The 24,465-nt window shown below is 36.1% G+C and overlaps 1 protein-coding gene across 8 annotated transcripts in view; it reads right to left on the bottom strand.

Annotated features, from left to right (window-relative positions):
* Window positions 1–555: 555 nt before the first annotated feature.
* The window catches only part of atp13a-like.L (ATPase type 13A-like L homeolog), a 62,620-nt gene continuing 38,710 nt past the window's right edge, over window positions 556–24,465 (bottom strand). For 2 of the 8 annotated variants that reach the window (XM_041563311.1, XM_018263662.2), the window contains 21 exons: window positions 23,291–23,479; window positions 21,168–21,229; window positions 20,420–20,570; window positions 20,191–20,274; window positions 19,447–19,603; window positions 18,017–18,134; window positions 16,737–16,861; window positions 16,246–16,409; window positions 15,812–15,946; window positions 15,145–15,198; window positions 13,316–13,444; window positions 12,570–12,649; window positions 10,851–10,893; window positions 9,252–9,361; window positions 8,141–8,237; window positions 7,039–7,111; window positions 6,197–6,371; window positions 4,961–5,133; window positions 3,586–3,674; window positions 2,029–2,109; window positions 557–1,321 (listed from right to left, as the gene is read on the bottom strand). In XM_041563311.1, the coding sequence (XP_041419245.1) occupies window positions 1,136–1,321; window positions 2,029–2,109; window positions 3,586–3,674; window positions 4,961–5,133; window positions 6,197–6,371; window positions 7,039–7,111; window positions 8,141–8,237; window positions 9,252–9,361; window positions 10,851–10,893; window positions 12,570–12,649; window positions 13,316–13,444; window positions 15,145–15,198; window positions 15,812–15,946; window positions 16,246–16,409; window positions 16,737–16,861; window positions 18,017–18,134; window positions 19,447–19,603; window positions 20,191–20,274; window positions 20,420–20,570; window positions 21,168–21,229; window positions 23,291–23,479 (2,475 nt within the window). In that variant the 3' untranslated portion in view covers window positions 557–1,135. Of the gene's footprint in view, window positions 1,322–2,028; window positions 2,110–3,585; window positions 3,675–4,960; window positions 5,134–6,196; window positions 6,372–7,038; window positions 7,112–8,140; window positions 8,238–9,251; window positions 9,362–10,850; window positions 10,894–12,569; window positions 12,650–13,315; window positions 13,445–15,144; window positions 15,199–15,811; window positions 15,947–16,245; window positions 16,410–16,736; window positions 16,862–18,016; window positions 18,135–19,446; window positions 19,604–20,190; window positions 20,275–20,419; window positions 20,571–21,167; window positions 21,230–23,290; window positions 23,480–24,465 lie in introns of all 8 variants that reach the window. The other 6 variants (XM_041563310.1, XM_018263663.2, XM_018263666.2 and 3 more) reach the window with 6 other exon arrangements.

Below are 24,465 nucleotides of genomic sequence, written 5' to 3'. Positions count from 1 at the left end.
GATTTTTCTAAATACAATCAACCAAAGATTCTGCACTGCTTCTGAAATAAGATGATCTTCACTCTCTTCTGCTCAGTACTCTCTCTCTTTCTCTCTCTCTCTCTCTCTCTCTCTTCATGCAGAAATCAGAGCTTGATGTTTTAATCCGAAAAAGTCAGGGTTTCCTTCCGATAATCCGAAAAATGGCTACTTCGACTTTCGACTACGACTTCTAATCGAACGATTCAAACTAAAAATTGTTCGACTATTCGACCATTCGATGGTCAAAGTACTGTCTCTTTAAAAAAAAACTTCGACCAACTACTTTGCCACCTAAAACATACCGAACATCAATGTTAGCCTATGGGGAAGGCCCAATTTTCTGATCGAAGAAAAATCGTTCGATCGATGGTTTAAAATCCTTCGATTGTTCGATCGTAGGAAATGCGGTAAATCCTTCGACTTCGATATTCGAAGTCGAAGGATTTTACTTCGACGGTCAAATATCGAGGGTTAATTAACCCTCGATATTCGACCCTACGTAAATGTGCCCCTAGATGTAATAACAGAGGTGTAATGAAATGCACTTTCACAAAATTCATATTTAATGAGAGAAATCATGGTTCATACATTTTTCATTATATATATATATATATATATATCTCGATCTTTATGTACAGTATATACACAGTGTTATAGTTATATTAGTTAGCTGCAAACTTACACACCATACAGTACTTGAATCTGGCAAATATTTTTAGCTGAGATTATTTTGTAAGAAAAAAGTTTGTCTTTCCAAGACAATTTTTCTATATATGCTATAAGTTAAACACACACTATTTGTACATATAATCGAAGATAGTCTTTTTTCTAGAGTTTCTTGATTTGAGTGAAGAGATTAGAAAATTAGAAAGATTAATGCAAGACATTAACAATTCCAGCTTTACATAAAATTGCTATTCATGAGTATTCTGCAGGGGTCGCTACTGAATTCTGGGATCAGTATTTGGGATAAAGGAGTTCCCCATGAGACACTACGAAGAAGCAAAACTGTGATCAACAAGATGAGAAGGAAAACAGGTAAAAATTGAGAACATTTTCCAAGAGAACAGACAACATAGTGCTATGTAGAGACATTAACTTCACTACAATATGGTTACACTGAATTCTGATTTGATCTTTTATCCCTCAACATGTTTGTTCTTGTTGTCTTTCTTTGCACCACAGTGGGATGGTTGTCCATTTCCATTGCTTTTTGAAGCTCTTTAAATTGACTTAAGTACTTGCAGTTGAACTTTTTATAAATCCTCAGCCACAGACTTCTATTTTCAAGGATGCATTCCTAAAAAAAAACAAACAGAAACTCTCTTTTAGTAAATTTGAAATTCACCTTAGTTTAAAGCTCTTGAAATATGTGGAATATATTTAAATGAATCTGTGAGATTATTTGGTGGGGGGCAGGCAGGGAGAAATATGATGCATACACCATTTAGCATAAACTCAAACCACCTGCTTTGTTATAGTTTAGTAACTACAATACAATAATGCACAGCATACATTATTCTGCTTTCTTTAACATATTAAATACCAATTAAATAAACATAATAAAAGGTAAAGGGCCCATTTACAATTGCAAGTGCAATTTGTACTCAAATTGTCATGTATTTATTACCCATAATGCATTTTTGCCAGAATTTCAGCATCATCGGGGGGTACCCACACAATCGCGAGTGCTGCCATTTGTACATAATTTGCAGGTGTGAACACAAATAAGTGCATGTTTTTATGGTGTTAACGTGTATGTGAATTGTGTGATCTCCTTCTTGTAGCACTGGAAGTGGTATTAGTGTGACTACACCATGATAAACAGCCCCCTTAGTAAATGAGCCCTTGTGAATTAACTGCACATAATTGAACTTAACTGCCATTCAAAGCTTAAAAAGGTTTTGTGAAATGTCCTTACTTGAATTGCAATTTGTTTTTCGAAGTAAGGCAAAATAAAACATTAACAGCATGACTGCACTTAAAAGAAAGAATATAAAGACTTGCCTCAATGAAATAGGCTACAGCAAAAAGTGCAAACACCATGCCAAATATAATTCCTCTCCAGTAATATGGCATGCAGACAATCTGGAAGATTGAAAGAATAACGTCAAGCAAATTAAGTAATTCAAACATAGTGATTTCCAGTAAAGGGGCAATAGGATTTTATAAAGATTTCCATCCTCTGCTATTACATATATCTTTTAATGTCCTAGAAGTTTTTGCCCGTCAATTTACTATTTTTTGGAATTAAGCTGAGGGTTAGGGTTTGAGGCGAGAGAATAACCAGATTTTTAAAATCAGCACGAAATGGCATGATTGGATTTGCAGTAAGCCACAATTGGCTTTTTTTCTTATCTTTCCCTTTTGCTTAGCAAATCATTTCAATCTTAACATGCCCCTAAAGTTGGCCATACATGGGCCAATAAAAGTTGCCGACAGACCCAGTCTGCAGTTTATTGGCCCGTGTATGTGGCCCCCCGACGGGGTTTCCCCGATCAAGATCTGGCCGAAAGTCGGGCAGATCTCCATCAGATGGGACTAAAAATCCTGTCAGACCGCGGCTGCATCTGTTCGTTGCTGCAGTCCCACGATCCGACCGCTCCCATTCGTTAGGATCCGATCGTTGGGCCCTAGGGACCACGATCGGATCAGCCCAATATTGCCCACCTGAAGGTGGGCATATCGGAGAGAGATCCGCTCATTTGGCGACATCATTTGAATCTCCCCAATCGATATCAGGCTACAAACTGACCAGATATCAATCAGACAGGTTTGATTTTTTTGGTGAATGAGGACCATATCAGCTAGTTCATGTCGTCCTCCTCCTGTCGGCACCAATTTGTTTGGCTCTAGAGCCGAACAATTGGATTAATGAGATATCACCCTGCTTTTGATGGGCATATAGGGTAAAGATCCGCTTGTTTGTCAGCAAATGAGAGGATCTTATTGTGTATGGCCACCTTAAGTGTTGTGAAGTATTCTTGTTATACTTAGGTATAACAAGTCGCTTTCAACTAGAGATGCTATTCTGGATTCGACTGAATCCTTCGCAAAAGATTCTCCTGAATACCAAACCGAATCAGAATCCTAATTTGCATATGCATAATTAGGATGCATATGCAAAGTGGGAAGAGCAAAAAAACATTTTTTACTTCCTTGTTGTCACGTGATTTCCCTCCCTGCCACTAATTTGCATATGCAAATTAAGATTCAGATTCTTTTCCCACTGTAAAAGCTTGAATCCTGGACCGAATCCTGGATTTGGTGCATCTCTACTCTCACCCAATCTTTACATACCAATTATTTAAGAAATTAAAAGTCAAATGCAATAACTTTGTATAAATACACATTTGTTCCTCCATTTATTACAGAAAGTCCAGTGAGAAATGTGCAATTTCAGTTGCCTTGTTTTTTAATCTACTTTCTGCCATTATCCTTACAATGTAATACAATATCCTTACAATATCACTATTGTTGTGCAAAAGTAAACATCTTATTGCTTGCTATGGGTTACTTAGTGGCAGCTTAGTGCCTTTTATCACCTATAGGGGCGAGCCTTACCTTCATAGTTCTGTACAGTGACTCAATATCAGCAAACAGAAAGAATATGTATACAGCCACCTGCAGCACTACAAACATGGAGAAGATATCTACGGGGGAACAAAAAAAAGTTATCTTGTAGCATATTATGCATTATAGTTTATAGCAAAACACATTTTAGTCAATGGGCGTCATTGGCCAAGTGCATTAAAGTGAATGGGCGTCCGAATAATTTTGACGCGCGACAATGTTTATGCACACGACTATTCTGATGCACGACCAAATTGCTTCGACGCAGCGGATTTTTCTCCAGCGAATACTCTCTGCAGTTTTGCGAATTTATTCATTTGCGGAAATTCACCGATAGTTCGCGCCTGCCGAATTTATTCACTATTAGTTAAAAATAGTTACGCATATATAAACATAATTTCACTAATTATATAATGATACTGGCAGCATGGTATGAAGCATGTGTAATGGACCAAAATTATGGCAGATATTAGGATGGAGCTCTGCCATATTTTGAGCATGCAAATCCTGTTGGACAAACAACTTATTCCTCACAGGCAGTGGCGGAACTACCGGGGGAGCAGGGGGTGCGAGCGGGCCAGTGCCCGCACCCCCTCAGTGCCCCCTGGCAGAGCCGCACGCCACTGAAATCCACTAAAATTCGGCCGTACAGAGGGGGGCGGGGCCCGGCTGCGCGTCACTGACCAGGGCCAGCCCCCCTCTAAGAATGCTACTGCTCACAGGGTTTGTACAGGTTCCCTATGTGATTCCAATGTTGGCCCCAAGCTAAACTAGCAAACTACCCCTATTCAATGCCCTGCATGGTCCAAGATCTGCTTGTGACCTTTCCAAACTAGTGGAAACTTTTGGGGGCCAATTTACTAAAATTCAGATTTCTATTTCTTTTCATGAATCACATTTTTTCTCAAATTTTTTTTAATTCTTAAAAATTCTGAAAATTTGAGAATTATCAAGTATAAAAACCTCAAAAACCTCTAATTTAAAACTGCAACAAGTAAAAGCCGTCGAAGGCCCATAGAAGTCAATGGGAGCTGCACTGATACTATTGGACCTTTTTTTAGCCTTTCAGATTATTTTTCCGCTAGTAGTTGTCTGAAAAACGTGAAGTTTTAGAGGTTTTCGTATTTTTTTTTTAGAGCATCGTTCATCATTCATACTTTTTATATTCAGATCTTTTAATAACTTTCCTGACTTTCATGGTTTTAGAGAAATAGAGTTTAATCGTCATTTCAAAAACCACTAAAATTCAGCATTTAATAAATAGGCAACCATGTGTATGCAGCTCAAAAATTCACAGTAGTTATTAAAACAAATAACACAAAACAAATAATACTAGCAATGCTAGAACAATTTTTGGAATACGTACAGTTAGTATATATTGGCTGGCGGAATGGCCTTCCTTTGGAAAATACAAACTCGACAATGATAAGATTTATTCCGGTTATTATCCAACAAGTAGTGGTAAAGAAGTTCTGTGATACGTCAGGCACCAGAGGTGTTGTTTCATTACCAAAGCTCATGTTCTGAGGGATGCAAGCGCTAATGGAATAAAAAATAGGATCAGTAATAGGAAATCCTCCAAAGAAGTGTGTGTTTCAATATATTAATAAAGGATAATACGGGGCATATTTATCAAGGGTCGAATTTTGAATTGAAAAAACTTTGAAATCGAATTCAAAAAGACCAACCAAAATTAAGTCTTTTTATGGGTCGAATAGGTCAGTTTTTGATCAAATAGGTCCGTATTTGGCCGAATTCGAATAGTTCGAATGAAAGGAACAGCGCAATTCGATTCAAAGTTTTTTCCAAAAAAACCATACCAATTTACTCTAGGAGGTCCTCTATAGGCTAAAACAGCAATTCGGCAGGTTTTAGATGGCGAATGGTCAAAGTCGAATCGACAGTACATAATAAATTTTGATATTTGAATTTTCACATTTTTTGCAAATTCGAATCTAATTTGGACTATTCCCTAGTCGAAGTACATAAAAATAGCTCGAAATTCAAATTTTTGGAATTTGGAAATTCACCTCGACCTTTGATAAATCTGCCCCTAATAGTTGGGTGTTAGTTATTAGATTTGTAGGGATAAATATTCAGTTACCATCACTAGTTTGAAGCTGCACTCGGTATATTTCTGAATCGTTTTCTCACAATACCGTTACTCCCCATAGAATTCAGAGCCAAAAAAAACTTTGGAGAGAGTTTGCTGTTCAACTTTGGTTAAGCCCAATTAACTCCAATGCAGTCAGCAGGAACAATGTTTTTTGGAGGGATTTTTTTTTTTTATTAAAGTAGTACAGAAAGCTATTTTTAAGGCATATTCGTTATATGCATATCATTTTTGGAAAATTATATTAAGCAAAGACTGTTTTGGCCATGTAACCTGTCTTCTCAAGACAGGTCTGCACAGGTCCCCCTCCTGGGCCCAAGCAAATGGATCATCCTGTTTGACAATTTTGCCAAATATCTATTGACCAGGTTGTTTCTAGTAAACTGAACCCTTTTCTAATGTCAGCTTTGTGGAGTAGAATCTCAGATCATATTTATTTTTTGAATGCAAGAATTAAAATGTAGCTTTATTGATAGATATTCTCCTTACTGGAATACATCACTTCTGCTGAACCATGGCTGCTGCTGTAACACGAAATAAGCACACATTTGCACTGTGATGGTGAAACACAAATGTAGAAGTACTGAAAATAACAAGGGCGGTAAAAGCAAACGTCCGGCTGGTCTGTATGGCGCTAACTTCGGTGCAGGACCATTCATACTCACTGAAAAAAAATGTAAATACCCATTAAAAAATTGTGATCACTAATAGACTATAAATAAAATTTAGCCACAACACAAATAAAAGGGTGGTTCATCTTTAAGTTAACCTTTAGTATGTTATAGAATGACTAATTCTATGTAACTTTTCAATTGGTCTTCATTTTTTTATAGTCTTTGAATGGTTTGCCTTCTTTTTCAGACTCTTTCTAGCTTTTAAATGGGGGTCACTGACCCCCATCTAAAAAACAAAAATCTCTGTAAGGCTACAAATGTATTACTCATCTTTCTCTTCAGGCCCTTTTGTATTCACGTTCCAGTCTTTTATTCAGATTAGTGCTTGGTTCTATAGGTTAGTTGCAAACAGATTGCTGAAATTGCAAACTGGAGAGCTGCGGAATAAAAAGCTAAATAACCTTAAAAGCCACAAATAATAAAAATGAAAACCGATTGCTAATTGTCTCAGAATTTCACTTTCTACATCATACTAAAAGTTAATTTAAAGGTGAACAATTAGCTATGGGATAACTAGGTGAGTACATTTTGATTTGCACTTTAATTGCACTTAGAAATTACAGTTACAGAGGCAGATACAGAATGCATACAGCAAGGTTGGCAAGTTACATGGTACAGCAATATCACATATTATAAAGTATTTTACTAGGTTCTTACTTGTAAGCATAAGAGGGATGGTAATTGCAATATCTTGCATAAGGTATTGATTACTTCCAAGTAATGTTTGCTCCTGGGAAAATAAAAAAGATATATTTTATGACATTGTAGTGTTTCTGATAACTTTTAAACAGGTCAAATTGCTACAATTCCTTTTTGGATTCCCCAGTTGTCTTTAATAATCCAGCCTATGATTAAGGACTAGTTGTGTCTGCAATGATGCGTCTACATGCTTTTATGTAATCTTTTCTAATATCAAAACAATAAAGGAGAAATATTTTTTATTGGAGGTGCGGTCTACATCTTCTTGATTTTTAATAATTCAGCCCCTACATTTTGTATACGAGTTTTGTATAAAAGAGATCACAAAAATATAATACAGCGATGGGACCTATTATCCAGATAGCTTTTTCAGATAAGGTAAAAAAAGGTTTAAACATTTAAACATTAAATAAACCCAATAGCTATATCCTCATCTTACGTCTACTAAAAATGTATTAAACCCAATATGATTGTATTGCTTCCAGCAAGGATTTATTATATCGTAGTTGGAAACATTTATTACAGAAAAAAAGGAAATCATTTTTAAAAAAATGGATAAAATGGAGATGGAGAAGGGAGATGGCCTTTTCATAATTCAGAGCTTCCTGGATAATGAGTTTCTGCATAACAGAACCCATACCTGCCTTCTTCGTGTATAATACTTAAAAATGCTGTGTGATTATCAGGATCAAGGGCAAACCAAAATTAAATTTTAAGCACTTCCAAAATAATTTAATTTGGAGGTTGCTTAGATAGTAATGGAAGCAGACTGTAAGCCAGGGTCAATGTTCATCTTTCATTGCATAGGCATTTGGTCTGCATTCTCCAGTAAACAAATCAAACTCTGCTGTGCAGTTCTACACCTTGGCACCAAGTGTAACAAGTATGACAAGCTCTACTGGACAGATCTACACTTCGGCACTAGGTTCAAGGCAACATTTAAGTTTCTGGCAATGGGTTGATGCAGTTGGGAAGAGGGCAGGGATGCCTGTGCATGGGGTAAGCAAGTGAGAGTTTTAGTTTCCCTTCAAAAAACGTAAAAAGTATTAGGAATGCTTACCCAAAACATTAGATACATGCAGATCAATGCGATAAAGGCATACATCACCATGTATTTAAACAAAGATACGTAAGTGACAAATACATTTCTCCCTTCCCTGTGAATCAGAAAACAGATAAAGGGTCAGTTTCATTGTATTGCAATACAGACAAATGATTATGAGGATATAAATGTTATTTCCAAAACCACTGAGCTTATTAATTGCCAGGCAGGTTTGTATATTTGGAGCAAACTCAAGTCTCTACACTTGTATTCATGCAGCAAATGTCCTATGTTCAGCACAAAGTGGATTGTTATTCTTAGTGTGCCTTAAATCAGATTGTTACTGTGCCCATTATATCGATGCTTATCAAACACAAATTACACCACACTGCCATATCTATAATGCTGGAACTTGCAGTCTGAAGTGGCCAAACAGGTCTGCTCTTGTATCACATGACACACTTATTTGGATTTATTCATTGGGGATTTTTTACAGTTCAGTTTTGTAATTACAGTTCCTCATTTTACTATGCTTTTGCTTTTTTATGTATTCTAATGCAATCTCTTTTTCTACCTTTTCTTATAGTTTCTTACATACTTACCCTTTTCTCTTTTTTGTGGTTCTGTGTTCTTTGTGCTTTCTGATACAGTATATATGTGTATTTTCCATACTGAAGACATGTTCATCAGTATTATGTTATATGCAGATTGACACTTACAAGCACCTATGTTTTAATTTGATAATGGAACATATTTGCTAAGATGTGCTCATTGAGTTTTGGCTTCAGAATTGCACTAGCGATGAAACTGTATGTGGTTTATTTGTCTTGCTGTGGTTTATTACCTAAATAATCATTTTCAGTTTTTTTGCGCTCTGTTTATTTTTGGTTGTTCATGATTCTTTTAGTGGTAGCACAAGGGCCTTAGTAGTCAATTGTGCCTTAACAAGAACTAGTAAACCTGTTTCCAGACAGATATATATAATATACAATATAATGTAACAATTTGAAAACAAAGGAATTTTGAAAACATTGATTTTAGTAGACCGAGAACAATCTAAGTATAACCAATATTTTTAATGTGTTATTACAAAATAAAGTTCCCACACCCCAATCAAAGGAAAACTTACTTCAGTAGGATGGGCATGCATGTAATATTTGTTATTTTAGATGTAAATGGAGAAGCCACTGAAGCTTCCAGCTCTGATAATGAAATTCCAGCATGAGCCGCTTTCAGTGCCTAAATAAGAATACATACATTTATTTGGATAATAACATAAGCTCTTTTTGGCATTTTGCTCACCATGTGAAAAATCATAAAATCCCAATGCTGATAACTGAATTGTAGATACACAAGTGCCAGGCAATACAAATGTCAATCTAGTAAATGTAAGTTTTTATCTGCTAATAAGTGCTAATACAGGTACCAAACATAACTTAATAGCTTTCAGAATTGCATTATCTGTGAATTATACATTATTTCATCAAGTTATAAGCTTTAAGAATGACACATACACACATAAGTATGAAGAACTGGGCCCCTAGACGCATGAATGGGTTTACAATAATTTATTTAAAATGAGTCACACTATTTTTATCATTTTCACTTCTATTTATACAGTGCCAACATAAATTGCAGCGCTATACATAAGGATGTTAATAATAGTCATACAGATAAATGGATAAAGCAGGTAATGGGTGCTCTCTCCAGAACAGCTTACAATCTATATACATAGGAGTGTACGCCTATGACTAAGTGCCGCAGGGTGCGAAACGCGTAAGGTGGGATATGTGGGGTAATATGTACTGGATACTTTTTTAAATGTGCATATCAATAAATTATTTCTGTTTTTACTCTAAGAGGCCTTGGGACATATATCCTTTTTGATATAAACCTTTTTGTAGTGATTTTGCAGTCAGGACCCCTGTGGCAGATGGGCCCCAAGAGATATAAAAAGTTTGATTTGAGAGTAGTGATGGGAGAGCTTGCAGAGAGTCTGCATGGTTTTCTAGGATCATTTGAAGGGTTACAGCAGAATGGGGTGTGACTGGGTATATATAATTTATGTGAAAGTGTGGACGGGTGTGTGTATGGATGCTGGGTTTTCATTTGGAGGGGTTGAACTTGATGGACTTTGTCTTTTTTCAACCTCATTTAACTATGTAACTATGGAGTCCATCATGGGTGTAGTCATGAGTGCGCAAATCATTGTCCAGATGAACTAGCTAGATTAGAAAAGTGATTCAACTCCGTCATGTGTTCATCTAAACAGATAGGAAAGTTGTAATTCCCAACACCCAAAGTCAGAGCCGGACCAGGTTGGCCAGGCGCCCTAGGGAACCTGGCCGGTCACGTGCTGGCTGGGCGTGCGTGTGCGAGTATACACTCGCTCGCATTGGTGAACTGACACTCAAGTGGACAGGCACAGAACAGAGTGGTGACCAGACTAGGGGTAGCAGGCAGAAAAAGTATGTGCCTGGTGACCCCAAGCTTTGCACCCTAGGCACTTGCCTACTCTGCCTACCCCTAGTTCCGGCCCTGCCCAAAGTTGCTATTCCAACCTGTACTAGTGGGTGAGTTTTGAGTTGGACTCATCCCACTATCACTTGCTTCAACTCCACACACACCAACATAGAATTTAAGCTTAACAATACATAGACTAGACTAGAAAGGCTATGTTTTGCGGTTTTGGATCATGAAAATAAAACCACCACAGCCCTCTACTTACCCCACAGTCATTTGCTCCATCTCCACACATGCCAACATAGTAACTATAAAAAAAGAAAAAAAAAAAAATTATATATATATATATATATATATATATATATATATATATATATATATATATATATATATATATATCCCTATATTGACACACATTTATATACACCGCATATCAAGAATGGTGACATCTTCACTTCAAATCTTCTTCTTTGTGAACACCAATAGTTTGGCTTCATTTTGTCTGGTCCAGATTAGTTTTAACTATGCCTGATACTGCTGGAGAGCTCACACAGAAGTACACCAGAAGAAACATGGGATAAGATGCATTTTTAAAGCAGGTACACAGATGGGTACACACACGTACACTTGGTATCAACAAAGAAATATAACAACATTTTATAATTGTTCCCAGTGTATTGTGAAGTGTCTTTTTCCCTTTGTTACTAAAATGACAAGTATATTGGTTATGATTATAGTAAGTTAAACAGCCGTCTGCTTCTTGTAAATTATTTTACACAAAATATGCCCCCTACAATGACTGTATTGTTTTATACATACAACATATTAAGTTTTATCTGCCTCCATATTTTTGTTTAAGTGGAAACTTTTATGATTTATTATTTGTCAGAGGAAACAGTTAAATGTCATCCGTAGCAACCAATGAAGTTGTGAGCTCTCACCGCAGAACTGCAGTGGAAAATGCTTGCTAACTGTACAAACAGATGTTTTTGGGGAGTAAGAAGTTTATCTGCAATATTATTGCAATTATATATCAAAACTTGACAGTATAACTTAATAACTTATATATCTTATTAATCCAGGTGGTACTGTACAGTCTCAGCAAGAGTCTTAGGCAGGGATGGGTCTTGGTTGGCGGGGCCCACAGGGTTTTTTCCTATTGTCCCCCCCAGCACAGTCCAACCCTGTGTAAGGAAAGTGCATGTGACAAACAAAACCATGATCTTTGCCTCCCAAGATGCACTCGGTAGCTTTTCATCTTCTTTCTGGTAATTCAATACACTTTGCAGTGTATTTGCCAGTACTTTGAATTACCTATGTTATCTACATTACCTGAGCTTAGGGGCTGCCTTAAACACACTCTGTAAGGACTTAAACAGACTGGGCAAATTTGCAGTTACTCTTAGAAACCAGTTAAATGTTTGTTTTCATTGTTTCACCTGCAGTTGGCTGAAATAATCCAGTTACTGATTAGTTACTATGGGTTACTGCCCATGGGCAAATGTGCCCAGCCTTTATAAATGAGCGCAACTATATAAATTAGTTATTATTATTATACATTATATTATTAGTGATAAGTGAATCTGCCCCATTTTGTTTAGAAATTTGCAAAACTTCTGAAAAATTTATGAAACTGCAAAAAATTAGCAAAACGCATTAAAGTCTACAGGAGACTTTTTAGTGACAACAACTTTTTGGTATCAAAATTTATTGGAGTCTATGGGCAACTTTTTTCTTGCAGTGACCTTTTTGTAGCAAACTATACTAGAGCCTATGGGCGACTTTCTCACTCCAATTACATTAAAGTCAATTTTTTTTCGCACACCAAACGCATTGTCAATGGGCCTTTTTTCTCATTCCAAATGCATTTTTTTAGTCCTGGTCATATTTAATTTGAGGAAAAATATATTTTTTTGGCCAAAATGCTGGTGAGATTTGCCCATGTGGTGCCAACATAACTGTTTTCAAACATCAGGGAACTTACTCTATATTTTGCAAATCTTCGATTATGGTAGATTTTTGTTTGGGGGTCATTCTGGCAAAAATGGTTCCGTTGAGTAGGATCTGCAAGGATGAAAAAAAAAACTATTATATTAAAGTGTGTAGGCACCTTATTGACATCATGCTAATTCATGTTTGCTCACAAATTGGAAGTCTGTTTATTAAAAAGCGGAATTTTGAAAATGTATTTTAAAACATTTCCAAAATATATATTTGCATTCTTATTGAGGTGAGATTTATTTTTTTGTCATAATTATGGATAATCCCTTTACATTCTCATTCTGAGAATAATCTAAGAATTTTCTCATTCTTTATGATGTCACCAAAATTAGGTTTTACATAATTTTCCACAATGCTCAGGACCTGGGGTTTTCCAGATAAGGGTTCTTTCTGTAATTTGGATGTTAGATATACAGGTACGGGATCAGTTATCTGGAAACCCGTTATCCAGAAAAGTAACAGTTACGGAATGACCGTCTCCTATAGGCTCCATTTTATCCAAAAAATGATTTCTTTACCTTTGTAATAATAAAACAGTATCTTGTACTTGATCTAAACTAAGATATAATTAATCATTATTGGAAGCAAACCAGCCTATTGGGTTTATTTAATAATGATTTTATAGTAGACCTAAGGTATAAAGATCCAAATTACTTTTAGTAGTTTTTATTTTCAGGCACAGAAGGAACTGGAATTTACAAGATAGTGTCCCTTGTCACTGATACTTACATCTGGCATCAAGTCAGGAAAGTACTGTTTGATAGTTTGGTATGATTTCCCAGTCATCGCATAATGATATTTGTGTTGCCTTACATAATGGCTCCAAGGCGCCACACATTGAATATCCTCTGCTGTCTTCTGTAATGGACATTGAATAAGTATCAACAAAGATACAATCATTCCCAACACAACATCATCAAAAACACAATAACCCATGGCATCTGTCCTGTTACGCACATAATTTTGATTGTTCATGGCTGATCCTATTAATTGAGTTTATATGTAATTTTGCCATCTTCAGCACATATACCCACCTCCCTTTATATGAAATAAAAACAGCTACTGCAGTGAATTAGCATATAGAACTATTGGGACATATACGGGTATGGGATCCGTTATCCGGAAACCCCATTATCCAGAAAGCTCCAAATTATGGAAAGGCCGTCTCCCATAGACTGCATTTTAAACATGGTGTTGTAAGTTATGGCTGCAGTTGGTAAGGGAAAATGAAGAAAAAACTGGTGTACATATTGATATGGGTGGGGGTCATGGAAAAACCCGGGTAAGAATACCATTCTAATCAGTTTTACCCATCCCACAAGTGAATGGGATGGGATACAAATTGCTGTTCTACTCCTGTTCTCTTTCAGGACTGAGTCGATGTTATCCATGACATATTAATTTAATCATTCTGCCTTAAAAGTCTGTCTAAGGTAATGGGTCCTCTGCAGTGGCAGATATATATGTGAAATTTTCTTAATATGAAGCAAATCTAAAGGACCTTTGTGCCATGGCCATATCCTGCCTACATTGTGAGAATCAGTAGATAAACTATGTTCAACCTAAGCCAGATGTAATTAGTCTTTTCCATCAGCCCTCTCCCATTTAATAAGGGATACAAATATTGCCCTGACCAAAGCTTTGTTAGCATCCCACACTATGGCTTGTGGGCAGGGCCCTTATTAAATGTCCAAAATTCCTCTAATTTCAGGTGGAAGGTTATTTCAAATCTAGTTTTATGAACCCATTTTTCAGCAACAGCTCAGCTCATTGTGGGCCTAGGAAAGAAACGGCTATAATCAGAGTGTTATGATCCAAGCAGTCTCTGGGAAGAAATTGTGCCAGATATATACAAGACAGGGTAGAAGTTGATTATAGTATAACAGGAGAATTGTAGCAGTGTAGGGTACTCATATTGCCATACATTCCAAACTAATAACAAGTATCCACAATTTTCAGAGTAAGCGCTTCTCTGACATCAGCAATATCCTGTAGTAAGAGCTAAGTAACTTGGTTGGTTGGTTAACTTAGTAATGTGTTTCCCAGGCCAGGTGTGCATCTTGTCTAGGTTCTCATAATGTGGAAGGTAGCCTGGTGAAACCATCTATCTTCATCTGCCCTTTTTTACATATATCTTTTGTCATCTCAAGATAAGTCACTGGGTGTCTGGGTTACAATGAGTTGGGGACTGAGCGTAAAACAGGCAGGATCACGGAGCACAACACACCTGCTCAACTAGGCATCACAGACACACCCACATTAGGCATATATTTAAAGCAATAGCAGCAAAATGAGGGTACAAAATCAGGAAGAGTGGATAGTGGTAAACATACATTTTAGCAACATTAGCATTTGGTAGTAGACATATACTGAAAGCAACAGAAGAAAAAGGTGGTGCAAAATAGGGAACATGGATGGCAGTAGACATACATATAAAGCAACAACAACAAATGAGGGTGTAAAATCAGGAAATTTGGATGTCAGCAGACATACATTTAAAGCGACAAAAGCAAATAGAGGTGCAAAATCAGAAAAACAGCAGATGGCGATAGACATACATTTAAAGCAACAGCATCAACTGAGGGTGCAAAAGCAGATGGCAGTAGGCATACCTAATAAGAGAAAGAGAATCCACGGTTAGAAGTGTGGGCTGGGAGTGCGGTTTAGTGTAATGTCAGGCAGAACAGATGTGAAATAGTCTGTTAAACTCTGACAGTATAGGGAAAGTTATGCTTAATTTACTATTTGTTGGTAAAATATATATATGTATGTGTGTAGAACAAATACAAGAGTCCTCTGCACTCAACCCACTATCTATATATTTAGGACATTGAGACATTTTGTTCCATGAGCTACTAAAAATGCCTTACCCTTTAAACAAAACAGGGATTGTTTGTCCATATATTGCAATATATTTGGCCAACCACATCAAGTCATCCCATATCTGGCCAGTCCTATGCTCATCTGATTCATTAAGAATTCTATTGCTTCATTATACATTTTGCAAAGGAACTAAGTTTTACCTGCAACTTACTTGCTGCTTTCAAAGTAAAACTCCCAAACTTGGCTGCCCTTTTATTAGACACCAGTGGGATCACCTGACTATAGCTGGGAAGGGTGTATGTGTGTGTATGTTAAATATATATATATTCTGACCAGTATTGCTGGATATATACTCTATCTTAATATAGTAGAAAGTAGAAAGATAGAGCAATGGCTACTTACATTGGGCATCATCAATTCAGGCAAGTTTTGCTTGGCAGTAAAATCATATTTTCCACTGCTGGCATAATCCAACTCAACTTGCATTGTATTAAAGTTTATGTCATTATCAATGCATGAAATATTTACTGTTGTCTCCTGTAACAGACAAAGAATATGTTTTATAGTAGCTACTCAATTGGCTAGCATCCACTGAATGGCAGAGGCAAGTGACTGAATTCTGATTTCATTGGACGAAGGAGGCCTTTTTTTTAGCACAAGCTTAAATTGTGGAGCACTTATGACTATAATGGCTCTAAGTTAAATAGGTAAAATGCTTTTCATCATTGCTAGTTAACTTTATTATACCCACTTAAAACAACTTTAAAATCAACCACAGAGATAATGTATAATCCGTTCAAATAAAGCATATGTAAATGAATTTCCAATGAACATACATTTATTTTAGTATCATTATCCTTATTCCGCTTCACAATCTGCCAATTGATGAATGGTTGAGTGTCTCCTTCGGGGTCAGTGGCTTCCAGCAAAAATAAAGTGTCTGTGTTGCGTAACATTCCAGAACCCATTCCAACTGTACAAGCCGTTTTACAGTTGTCACCTTCCAGAAGAAAAAACAAAACAGTGACATTAAAAATCAACTCATAATCTCAACTATGTTCCATATTGTTAAATTATTTAATTACAACGGTCTGCCTACTTATGAATTCGTTGGCAGAAAATAATTTCAAAAATGAAAATAAAAATGTTATGTTAAAGTTATGTTATAGAGTATGTATAATACATAACCAATGAATGATCCTGCAATGACTGAAGCATTTAAAAATATATCTTGTAAATTATTGTTAACAATATTCTGGAGCATACCTCTGGACATTCATCATTTTTAAATATCATTAACCATATTTGGTTAATTTTTCAAAAATACCTGTTAGCATGACTGTTCGTAAATTAGCAGAATTGAGTTCTTGAAGAACAGGCTTTGTTTCAGGCTTAAGTTGATTTTCCATTATTAAAAATCCTAGAAATATGAGATCAGATTCCACTTCTTCTCTAAAATACAAGAAACACATGAGACAACTTATGAAAAGGAAGAAGAGCACATTCTTCAAAAAAGTGTCTAAAATCACTTTGTGATATGTTTATAGCTGATTTCTAAATAAAATAAAATAATGTAGAGATACTATAGAAGATGGGGAGCTGTTGGCATATCTAAAGACTGAAGTTAAATAAATATATTAAAAAATGAGTCATACTAATCAGAAAGTATGCACTGATCATCCAGCAGTGCCAACAGGAGCAGCTTGCTCTAAATTGTCCCAAAGACACCCAGAGTGAAGTACAACATAAAAGTGAAGGTATGGGTTACATGGCCCACACATTGGAGATTTGGTGGTGAATTTGGAACAATTTTATATGCCCTAAGAGCAAATTACTGCACATTCTAAATATCGAGATGTCTGAGGTTCATAGGATTATGTGCGGTAGTGTTTTATTATCCTTCACTTTTATGTTTTGCTTCACTCTGGATTTCTTTACATTATATATATATGTTATTTAACTTGGATTGTATTGGTTGCTTAGCTACAGTAATTGGCGAGCTCCATTTCTTTGATTTAAGAGTCTCTCTGTGCAATGTTCTGGTTTCCCTGATGAAGGTTCCTCTGCGGAACCTAAAATTTTGCTTGATTCATACTTGGAGTGCTGACAATAAGAATTGGTATTTAGATTGAGGCAGACTGGCACCCAGGTTTCCCATTAGAACTTATGATTGTGCTTTCCATTTGCTGTTTATATGTAGATTAACTTTTCAAGTAGACAAAGAAGAGGGCAAAGAAAGCAGGAGTATTTAAAACATCACAACTACCTACTTTCCAATGATTTTCTTCCAGTGTAGGTTTGTTGACCAGTAAATGCTACCTGCTGATTGGTTGCTATGGGGTACAAGACAAGTAGCCAACCATTTATTTCATAACCCTCTTAGCGTCTTTAATTTCATAGCCCCTTTTTGGGTTTCAGGAGAGTATGTTTGTGAGACTTCAGGAGCACACCAATGTACAAGTGCAAATTATGAGTACAGAAAGAAGATGAAGTTAAAAAAGGAAATACATCCATACATTCAATATGGAGCTCAGTAATTTCTAACTTCATTTTAAAAATACAGAGGCCCACAGTCTATCAATGTTAAACCAGATTATTTCTACCTACCTTTTTAAGTTATGAAGTGAAACATTTTCTTGTAGTTCAAAATATTTATATGCCAGGGAAATGACTCGAAAGCCTTGTTCTGTATAATAATCAAGTGTGTTCTTAAAGGAGGGTGTTACTGTTAAGGAAATAAGAACATTTCATCCGTTAAATCAAATAGCCAGCAAATAGTTAATGTTTCAATATAATTTTAGTATAAATATAACTCCAATCAAATAGAAGAAATCAGAAATCACGATGTTAAAATATTTTAGTCTTTACTAACATGGATTAGGCATAAAAAGCAAAACCTGTACATTTTAGGTACTCATTTTAGCTAACTGTGCTGCAGTCCTTATTATTAATCTGCCCTGCAATATGCAAGATTTTAGATAATCTAATTGTTGAAATGTGTTTCCATGTGTGCGTTTTATGTACAAATGGTGTTTTTCTCATTTTTATAAAAAGTTGAAACACTATTTTTGTCCGATTTTACTATGTGTTTTTTTTTTTAAATTTACCATTTATTTTTTCACCAAAAGTATTTTGCAGGTCTACAGTCTTGCAGATTACAGAAATAGTTTTATATAAGGGAAAATGGTTAAAGTATTTTATATGTTATACTCTATCAGTGTGCCAAGATGGAAAAACATCTCAACTTGCAGTTAAAGGAGGCATAAATGCAGAATCACTTGGGGGTGCCAAGTTGGTAGGCAATCTGCAGTGATTCTACTTGATTGCATCCTAACCCGAAGCCGTTGTTTCTCATCTTCTAAATATGTCAGGTCTGAGATGCCGGATTTTCTAATTCATACTTTTCCATCCACCGGATTTAATACATTCCGAAAAATTTGTGATTTTTTAAAGTCCAATTTTATAAAAAAAAATATCACAAATTTTTTGGGATTTTTGCATTCGGAGTTTAGTAAATAACCCCAAAGGGGTTATCATGGGCTACTTTGTCTTTGGCCTGTAACAGGAAGACCCATATATATTGAACAGCATTTGTTATCCTTTGATGGCCTTTAGTTTCCAGATGCAAACAACTGCATTGTACAAGTTCTCAATTTCAATTGTTGTGAATATACCAAGCTGTGGGGGCACATTTATTTTAATTAAATACGCCTGCACAAACTGCATGTCTTCAAGTTCTGCTTGAGTACTTAAATACATCATGGGCTCAGCACAAACTTAGTTGATGTGTTTTTACTTTTTACCATTGGGTAGCTGACCTTGGTCTAACTTACCTGAAGGGTCCTCAGCACATGGCACTTTTATAAACAAGTTTTACAACATTAACACAGTGTTTTGCACTTGGCACTTAATTATAATTAATTAACGGTACTGCACCACAATATCGATTTTACGCTTCCCTTAAAAGATTTGTTTTGCTTCAGTTCTCATCTAATGTTATTTCAATCACTTTATAAACATTTTCAATAATACTGTACCTGTTTCTGGCTTGCAAAATCGGATCACCATCTCTGGAGCTCCTTTTAAAAATAAAGTGAGTCTCTCTTCTCCTATTATTTGGGCTATAACAGACATTCGTTGCTGAGCAGAGGAAAAAGGAAACTGGAGCAAAATATTGATTCCATCTACTGGGACCTTAATAATAATAAAAATAAAAAATTTAAAAAATCTGCCCCTGCTATTAATCTATATCAGCATTACATGAATTGATTATTTCACTTGAAAAACAGGCTATTGATAAATGTGTCAGAATTTGAAAATAAGAAAATACATTTAGGTTGTTATATTCTGATTTCATATGTATAATTTTATGGAAGGGTGCTTCTTTAAGGTACACCTACAAAAATCAGTGTTGAAATATATTGTCATCTTAAAAATTACTAAAGGATTAACAACACTATGAGCCCCCTCCTTACATAGTGAAATGCTACTGATACTTTCTCTGCTTAGATAGAGGCAAAGGCCCTAGATCAAGTTATATACATGACTTTGGGATTCTAAACTGACTTTTTATATAACATATTAAGTCTGTGACCTCAACTGAAGTGAAAATATGGGAAAAAAAGAACTCAGAAACAGCATTTGAAGTGCAGATTAGCATCATCCTAGATGGGGCCTTGTACTTTTCTTTATGGTTCAAGAGAAGTTGAAGGGAAGTCATAACTGTATTAAGACACGTTTCTCCTAAGTAGATATGTAGCAAACTTCTCAAATTATAATACCTTTGATCCCGACCCTGGTTTAACGGTCACACATGAACCACATTTTCCAGACACTGTGCATGTTGCTTGACTGTCATCAATATTCTGCCACAACAAAAAACAGTTTCTCGTTAATTATGTGTGCAGGTTCTGAATTGGAGACGTAATTCTAGAACTACTTGCAAAGTATATTACCAAACAGAAAGTCTTAACGTGATGGAATTAGAAAATGTAATAAAGTAAGATTTACCCATCCAGAACCTTCAAACATCTTGAAGTCCAAAGGATCTCCATGTATTTTACCGTCAAGGACAATCAGGGAGTGGCAGCTGGCAACAGCACCAAGTAAAGGCCCCCACGGTAAGGTACACCCAGAAGTGAAATGATGTACTTCCTGAAAACTGACAACAAACATAGTATTATAATACTGTAGGATGATTTTACTGTAATTCAATAAATTATTAATTTTCTGCACTTATAATATACAGTAACAGTAAAGTGGCAATGAATGAAGATACGAGTGGATTCCTAAATAGCAGCTATATAGAGTAACAACATATATAAGGAGAAGATTATTAGATGCAGCTCTACAACCAAATTAAATCTCAGTTTGAGTAGCCAGATGCTGTACTGCACTGTAAATATTTTAAAAATATTTTCTACAATAAACAATTTTATTACACAGGGCATGTTTCATAACCATAACTGTTTTTCAGAATGGACGTTGACAACAGCAGTGAGGCCTATGGAATTCATTAGGTCTCAGTGATCATCAACTTAGTAACTTGTAATATATATATATATATATATATATATAGATAGATAGATAGATAGATAGATAGATAGATAGATAGATAGAGAGAGAGAGAGATATGTATAGTAAATGACCAATGCAACAGTTGTATTCTGTTCATTCCCTCACTGATAAAATTTATACTAATTTTCATCCTGACAGGACTATGAGAATTTTTTTTAAAATCAAATGTAATTAACCTTACCAGTTTTCCCCAGTAGGTACAATGCCCCATAAATCCAAGCCTTCTTCTGTTAGTGTTCCTGTCTGGGATCAGATGAAATTGGTTACAGTATATATTAAATACATTATTCTTAAGTGGCTCTTGGGAAAGCTAAATTTTTTGCAATTTGCAACCTGCGTTCCACGCTGTAAGTGTGATGATATAGATTTGTGCATTGCTGATGCTGAGCAGGACAGGACACTAACGCCATAGAGCAGAACGCTCAACACATTCGCATCAACTAACACAAGCATCAGCTTTGATAATTTTGTGAAGTTATTGTTAGAAAAGCTCTAATAAATAGCAAAATAGAGCAAACGTCTAAGAATCCTTTGTAGTTCCCAAGATTGATAATTTATGCCCCATAATATAGAACTTTGGGTAATTTTATGGAATCTGGGTGTTTTATGGGTGTTTTAAATGTACTAGATAATTAAGTAAGGTACATTAAAAACTCTTCTCCAATAACTAACAATACATAGGGGCTGATTCATTAAGGGTCGAATATCGAGGGTTAATTAACCCTCGATATTCTACTAGGAATTGAAATCCTTCAACTTCGAATATCGAAGTCGAAGGATTTAGCGCAAATTCTGCAATCGTACGATCGAAGGATTATTCCTTCGATCGAACGATTAAATCCTTCGAATCTAATGATTCGAATGATTTAAATCCAACGATCGAAGGAATATCCTTCAATCGAAAAAACTTAGGAAAGCCTATGGGGACCTTCCCCATAGGCTAACATTGACTTCGGTAGCTTTTAGCTGCCGAACTAGGGGGTTGAAGTTTTTTTTAAAGAGACAGTACTTTGACTATTGAATGGTCGAATAGTCGAACGATTTTTAGTTCGAATCCTTCGATTCAAAGTCGTAGTCGAAGGTCGAAGTAGCCCATTCGATGGTTGAAGTAGCCCAAAAAAAACTTCGAAATTCGAAGTTTTTTTACTTCTATTCCTTCACTCGAATTTAGTGAATCGGCTCCATAGTCTCCTATAAATAGTTTCCTTACAAAGTAAAATGTTTTTTCATGTCCCCCTGTGTATTTTGTCCAATGGCTGCCTTGAAAAGCCAGATAAAAAAAGCATCCTGCACAAGAGGCAGATTTGAAAATATAAAATTATTGGAAATAATTGGGGATACTTGGATACTTCTTGTCTGTGGCTACTTTTGACCCTTAACAGTGTATGGCTTAAGTGCAATGTGCAGAACAAGTTTGCTGAAAATTTTAAAATTTCCAATGAAAATTGAGAAACAGTGAAAAGTAATATAAATGTATATACCTTTGTAAAGGTTCTAAGGGGCAAATTCACTAAGACGCGAAGCGCCGAACGCAGGCGTTAGTTCGCTAGCGTTTGGCATTTTCGCTACTGCGCAAATTCACTAACGAACGCTGGGGTAGTTTCGCCAGTGTTACTTCGCAACCTTACGCCAGGCGAATCTTCGCTAGCGACGAAACTACGCAAATTCACTAACTTGCGCAGTGTACTGAACGCTACCTTTTACGCTAGACTTCCTTCGCCACCTCAGACCTGGCGAAGCGCAATAGAGTAGATAGGGATTGTTTAAAAAAAAGTAAATTTTTTTTCTAAGTCCCCAAAAAACGCTGGCGTGTTTTCTACATGATGGCTGATAGGCTGAAAAAGATCGAAAATTTTTTGGGGCTCCCCTTCCTCCCCCCTACATTTCCTGACTCATGGCAACTTACCTAGACAGTGGGCACATGTGTAGGGCAAAATAAAAATTGAAATTTGAATTTCGTGCCGTATGCAAATTAGCCTTCGCTAGCGTAACTTCGCTTTATATAGCGAATCAACGCTAGCGCAACTTCGCAACCTTACGCTACCCCTGTGCGCAACTTCGGATTTTAGTGAATTTGCGGAGCCCTGGCGAAACTACGCCTGGCGAAGTGCGGCGAAGTTGCGCCTGGCGCAACTTCGGATCTTAGTGAATTTGCCCCCAAGTATCTAAACAGCAGACTTAAGACATTAAAAGAAAATATTTCAAGAGCATAAAATAATGAAACAGGCAATAACAATCCTAATGACCATCCAAATTCATTTTAAAAGTATAGATCACAAGAGTAAAACTTTAGAGTATATTTACTTTGTCAAAACAGATGAGGTTTAGTTGTCCACAAAGGCTTATTCGATCAGGGCTGATGCAGAAAATCCCATGCTTCTTTAGACGATTCTGACTGTAGAGGATGCAAATAGCCAATGCAGGAGGCAAGGAGACAGGAACAGCACATGTCAACATGATAAATGCCATCAGAACTAGATCTTTCGTTGGTGCCTAAAATATACATGTAGAGCAGAATATTAGCTCACTTACAGTCGCAGCCTAGAAATTAGAATATGTCTCTGTGCCACTCTCCCTCCCATTAACACCTGGTGGGAATAGTGCATTATAGCTCACACTGTACATCATGAGGAATAGCGATATTCATTAAAATGATGAGTTAAATTCAGATTTTAGTAAATAACCCACTTTTAGTTGGATGGATTGATAAAAATGTATAAAGTATAAAATGAAAACAACTACTGGTTGATATATATTCATTGGCCATAATGAATTTGACAATGCATTGAAGTATTTGTAATAATTACTGTATTAGTTCAATTTATTGATAGCACCTATCATTAGCTATCATAAGTGTTGTCATTTTGCAGTGGCACATGTGCAACATTTATATCAGAAACTTTAGCCGACCAAAACGTCTGCAAATAAATGTGCAACTCACAAAAACGAACTCTGACATTAGCTCTTATGCTTGTGTACAGTAACTACAGAAGCAGACCCTATGGTTGCAGGGGGGCCCAAGAGTTAGGGGGCCCAGTAAGGTTCTAATTAAAGGGCAATTTCAATATATCTTCATAGAATAAGCCAGTTTATTAATGTTTTGGGGGCCTAAATTAAATTTGCTGTGGGGACCAGTAACATATAATTAGCGCTGCTGGAATTTTAATGTTATAAAAATTCCTGCATTATGGGCAATTTTATTTAAAAGTAAAGAGATGCCAATTATCTCTGAAGTACTGTAGGTTGTATATCTTTCTAGCAAAAAAGGGATTATTAAAGATAGTATTAACAGCTGAGAAGTTAATTTTCTCTTGATTGTCATGTACAAGGTTTTGAAAGAAATTATAGACTTGATGACCAAACCAATCTATATGCATGTTAGAATTATTATAATTTATGCTAGAGTCAATGTGTGGGTTTTAAACAGGTGACCAGTTACCTGGTAAACCTGCTGATTAGTTGCTATACATTACTGCACC

Source organism: Xenopus laevis, chromosome 5L (assembly GCF_017654675.1).
Source record: "Xenopus laevis strain J_2021 chromosome 5L, Xenopus_laevis_v10.1, whole genome shotgun sequence".
Classification (NCBI taxonomy): domain Eukaryota; kingdom Metazoa; phylum Chordata; class Amphibia; order Anura; family Pipidae; genus Xenopus; species Xenopus laevis.
This window is presented reverse-complemented; position numbering and strand designations above follow the sequence as displayed.